This window comes from Sphaeroforma arctica (genome assembly GCF_001186125.1).
Source record: "Sphaeroforma arctica JP610 unplaced genomic scaffold supercont1.60, whole genome shotgun sequence".
Taxonomy (NCBI): domain Eukaryota; class Ichthyosporea; order Ichthyophonida; genus Sphaeroforma; species Sphaeroforma arctica.
Window position 1 is genome coordinate 130,055 of NW_014040498.1, and position 4,995 is coordinate 135,049.

The window sequence follows — 4,995 nt, forward strand, 5'->3', positions numbered from 1 at the left end:
ACTATATATATATACTATATATATATATATATATATATATATATATATATATATATATATATATATATATATATATATATATATATATATATATATATATATATATTGTATATCAGTCGCATAATTTGAAAACGATTTTAGCACAAGATAATGCTCCACACAACATAGAACGTACCTGGATATAAAGTGTTTAAACTCCTATTCGCAATAAAGTAATTGCGATAGCCAGCCAGTCGCTTGCGGAACTGCTTGAACTCAGTGCGTATATTCAAGAACAGCACCGCATCTATCAGTGTGAAGTTTATTCCGTGCAACGCCAACACGTGCACATAGTGTAGTAGTGTGGCTAATTGTACCGCCAGATCAGTAATGATCTCCGTATGGTACATAAGTGAGTTTCGTTGTTCCCACACACCCGTGTACTGCAGGTCGTAGAGGTGTATGCAGTATTTCATGATGGTTTGCAGTGTGTCTATAAATAGCGTTGCGCACTCGAATACGAGCAAGAACAACACAGACACGCCGGCCTCTGAGAAAACGTACATACACAACCCTAGCCAAGAAGCATTAAGTACTTGTATGGCTACCAGTAAGTACAGGAGTCGACCATGTACATTAGTAGGTGTTGTAGGTGATGCGGTGACAAAGTCAAACCGGTCACGTGCCAGCATACTAAAGACACGCAGAAAGCCTAGGATGCTAAACCATGTCGTCCACATAATCAGCTCGTACATGTCGGGCTCTAGTATAGCACCTACAAACATGATCTTCAACATCAGATAGTTCAACAGACGGTCATACATGTGCTGACTTTCTACAGGTCTTAGTAAACCAAAGAATATGTACTGTATCGATTTGGCCACCCATAGCAGAATGGTGTATGTCAGATTGACGAGCAACAATACGCTAAGTTTGTCTGCAAAGACGACTTTGAGTATATGAAGAGAGGCTCCTTGCTCAGGTATGGATCCTGCTCGACCGAGTGCAAAAGATACCGTGCACACAGTTGCGAGTGCACTGACGGCCGTGTATATCGATAGGCTCATCATTATGAATGAATCAAACTATATCTAATTCCGATTAAATACATATATTAATGTATGTGTATGTAAATCCGCTATGTCCAGTAGGATTCCTACTTCGAGCTAAACATATCTTTAACGTGCTTCTGATAGTAAGCAACAACGGAGGGGTATATGTATATACTATAGAACTATATATCTAGACTCGGTGTGTTGTACTGTATTGTAGCGCACGTACATAGATAATACCACATATAAGTATGAAAGATGATACACACATACGCATTCCACGCACACGACACAATACTTTAGAGAGACGTAAAATTACGAGACCTAGTCATTCTACTCGGAATAGTCGATGTCACTAGTAAACTAGGGCCTACTAATACTAAAAGAGAGTACTGACCCAACTTCCAAATCCCAAGGCTGAAGGCTCCCGCTCTGACGTTAATATGTTCAGAGGCTGTACGAAATGAATATTTTTTAAGGGGGTAAATAAATAATACCCCTATGGGTACGTTTTCTGAAATAAGTTGTAAAATATAAGGTAAAAGTACTGCCCTAAACCAAAATCCGTAACATTTTAGATTTTTTTACTCCCCAAAAATCATTCCGTTCTGAGGCTTGTCATATTTTTTAGACTCTGGATTCTGGAATCTGAGAATCAACTGATGAACATGTTTTTTTTAATAAAAAAACAAAAACCTCAAACCACAAACCCCCCCGCAGTTTTGGTTCTGGTATTGTTTCAGTCTCAAATCTCCCAATCCGGTCATCAGTTTAGTTTGAGACATATTTTAAACACGCTATGAATGTCCGTATCATAAATATATCCTACTTCTCTCTACAATATAAAACAAAACAAAACAAAGCGACATTAAATGTATCCACATCAAAAGAGTTTCAAGTGATGTGTCATCCGGAGTCTTCGTGAGATGCGTCATCAGTTCTTGCAGTCATTTTTAGCAAAATAACAAATACCCATTGCCTCCAAAAAAGACCAAAAAGTATAATTTTAAAATCTAAAAAGCAAATGTCCTCAATTGTGAGTCATACAGTGGTTGGCTACGAAGTGTGGGGTCAAATGACTCTAATAAAGGGCTTTTTGTCCTCATTTATTCATACTTAATTTTAAAAATAGATACGAAGTGGGGGGGATCAAAATGGCGCAAAAAGGCCTTTCGCCCTCAGTTATTGGGTCTTTTGCCCTCATTTATGTTATATTTTTTTAGTTTCGGAGATCGGACGAAATGCTATCATCACGTAAATATTTGCCATTCGGGCAGAGCAAAAACGTACGCAGATGATGTATATAATACTATATATACATATCTCTATGTGTATACTTGCACTTCATTTGTATATTGTATAAGACGACGTCGGTGTAATTTGCAGGGACAGCTTAAATTATATTTGTAAGCAGAACAATCATAGTTGTCGTTTAATCCAAATTAAGTTAACACGTCACGATGGGCAAGGATTCATTCAAGGAAGTCAACTCTTTCGGTGAGTCCCGCTCGATGTTGGTGGCATATAGTGATAAGTGAGCGGCACCGTATGGATTTGAGGTTGTATAGATATAAACTATTTTATCTCTCAGTAAAGATTTATCACGCTTGAATAGACTGCGCTCCGTGAAGATTGCAAGTACTTGCCCGTTATTGCTTTCACACCCTGTCAGTTGGGTTAGGGCTATACTCGGACCATTGTCCACAAGATTTGGGTTTTAACGTTGTGCCCGCATTTTTAGAGTTTAGTGTATTGCATTGTGGCGTCGCCTTCTGAATATCAGTTGTTATTAATCCATCGCCTGAGCATGTCTTGTAGAAAGCTAGTTTCTCATTTTTTTGTTTTGAATTAGAGTTAGTATTGACACTGAATATCAACTTTCGAACTTTTTAGAGAAGCGCAAGATGGAAGCGCAGAAAATCCGCTGCAAGTATCCGGATCGTGTACCTGTAATTGTTGAGCGTGCTGGCAAGTCAGATATAGAGGAAATCGATAAGAAGAAGTTCTTGGTTCCCATGGACCTGACAGTTGGCCAGTTCGTGTACGTAATCAGGAAGAGGATCAAGCTTTCTCCTGAAAAGGCCATCTTCATCTTTGTCAATAACGGTATGTGCTTGCATTGGCTACTTTTTTTTAGTTCAGTTAGTGGGCTCAGGCTAACGGCTGAATTGCGAGCAGATATGTACATACATGTTGGCACCTTGAGATTGTTGTTCTACTATAGCCTGGTATGTGCTTGGATTGGCAACTTTTTTTAGTTTCAGCTAGTGGGCTCAGGCTAACGGCTGAATTGCGAGCAGATATGTCCATACATCTTGGCACCTTGAGATTGTTGAGGTTGGGACAACTCTGGGCTAATGTCGTTCTACTATAGCTTACTTTACTAGTCTGAAACATTTTACTGTAGTGTTCGCTTCCGCTGGCTGTCTTGTGACTATTCCACAAAGCTAATCGGCACACTAAGACGTGTTGTTGCCACATTGCATGTGTGGGAGTTATAACGTAGGCCACTCATAATCTTGCACCTACCTTTGCAGTGCTGCCGCCTACGAGTTCAGCGCTGGCGACGATCTACGAAGAGCACAAGGACGAGGATGGGTTCTTATATGTAACGTACAGTGGTGAGAATACCTTTGGCTTTGAGCTCTAAAATTCTGACTGCAGTTAAACATACCACTCACGCCTACAAGTCTTGAGGGTGTGTAGTCATAGTACGTCAAACTGGCTGGAGAGAGTCTCTCAGCCGTCAACCAAGCCACACATTTACATATCCTTCCCATCATCCACATACATACATATATAATCTTCGTGTTGGTTGTTGCTAACAATGCATGTGTATAACGCACGGGTTTGCTGCCCTGGAAAACCACGTTTATGCTCTGGCCTGGAGGTTGACCTGGTTGGTGTTGTCCGCAGTTTTCCAGGGTGATATTTGTCAAGCATAGACGAAAGCTTTGTCGGACATGCCGAATGGGGAAGCTACATCTTAGCTTCATACGAGTCGTACGGAGTACTTTTATACGCTTGCTTGGGGAAGAGAGCTGAGAGCGTTGCTAGTAGCTGTTAGGTCCATCATCAGCTGAGGTGCAGTATGAGCTATACATGGACATGTATAGGATATTAAATGGGACATTATCTGTGTGGTTCCTATGACTTGACCCCGTGCTAGTGCGCAGCGATCATCGCGCAGATCAGTGGATATCAAATCACAAAATTAAAATTCTGATGATTATCTCAGCGTGAGGTCACCATGTTTTTTAATTATAGTAGACGGTCGTCCTCCGCATGACTGTATAGTAGCCTTTGTTTACAGTGTTCAGCCTTTATGTCTATATTTTAAACATTGGAGTGGATATATCTGATACGTTCTTACCGAGGAGTGTACTCGACTGCAGTCACCCAATAATTATAGGGTGTATGTAACACAAAGCCTTCCGGTTGATGATTCCAACACTAGTGTCTTTTTTGAAGGTTGAATGAACTACTTTTAATATGCTATTTAAATCGTTCCCGGATAAATTGAAGAGTATACGCAAGATAGAAACGATGCAAACCGCACCATGCATCGCAATTGTTTATAGTCATTTTAACTGGCAGTGAACAACATCTCATCTAATCATTCCGACATTGGTATCAATACTACTGGTTCGATTGGTATGTGACAGCAAACGTATTGGCCAATTGGAGATGTTTATTGAGTTGCAGAGTAGGGTTGCTTCCCACTACAGCCTATATCCCTCAAGCGCTGAGCAGCTCCTTTGCAGCCAAGGCAATTGCTGCACTCGTATACGTTGAAGGGTCCGCATTACTGCTGATATACTTCATAATCTGGCCGGCAAAAAAGAAAGAAATAGATTAGTAAGAATATCAGTGGCCATATACATCTATATAATATCCATATATATAATTATATATATTTATATATATATACATACATACATACATATACATTTATAATATATAT

The 4,995-nt window shown here is 39.8% G+C and overlaps 3 protein-coding genes across 3 annotated transcripts in view; 1 reads left to right on the forward strand and 2 right to left on the reverse strand.

Annotated features, from left to right (window-relative positions):
• SARC_01505 (hypothetical protein) overlaps positions 1–1,372 on the reverse strand; it is a 6,580-nt gene extending 5,208 nt beyond the window's left edge. The window contains exon 1 of the mRNA XM_014304773.1: positions 176–1,372. Coding sequence (XP_014160248.1) covers positions 176–1,049 — 874 coding nt within the window. The 5' untranslated portion in view covers positions 1,050–1,372. The remainder of the gene's footprint in view (positions 1–175) is intronic.
• Positions 1,373–2,339: 967 nt separating this feature from the next.
• SARC_01506 (autophagy-like protein 8) lies at positions 2,340–4,281 on the forward strand. The gene is made up of 3 exons (XM_014304774.1): positions 2,340–2,528; positions 2,925–3,137; positions 3,569–4,281. Exons 1-3 carry the CDS (start codon positions 2,492–2,494, stop codon positions 3,679–3,681), a joined length of 363 nt encoding a protein of 120 aa, XP_014160249.1. The 5' UTR covers positions 2,340–2,491; the 3' UTR covers positions 3,682–4,281.
• Positions 4,282–4,642: 361 nt separating this feature from the next.
• The window catches only part of SARC_01507 (hypothetical protein), a 4,112-nt gene continuing 3,759 nt past the window's right edge, over positions 4,643–4,995 (reverse strand). Inside the window, exon 4 of the mRNA XM_014304775.1 lies at positions 4,643–4,859. Coding sequence (XP_014160250.1) covers positions 4,770–4,859 — 90 coding nt within the window. The 3' untranslated portion in view covers positions 4,643–4,769. The remainder of the gene's footprint in view (positions 4,860–4,995) is intronic.

Coding starts and splice junctions, on each gene's coding strand:
- SARC_01506 (XM_014304774.1), top strand. CDS start 2,492: ATGGGCAAGGATTCATTCAAGGAAGTCAACTCTTTCG. Junction 2,529..2,924: donor CAAGGAAGTCAACTCTTTCG/GTGAGTCCCGCT, acceptor CGAACTTTTTAG/AGAAGCGCAAGATGGAAGCG. Junction 3,138..3,568: donor CTTCATCTTTGTCAATAACG/GTATGTGCTTGC, acceptor CTACCTTTGCAG/TGCTGCCGCCTACGAGTTCA.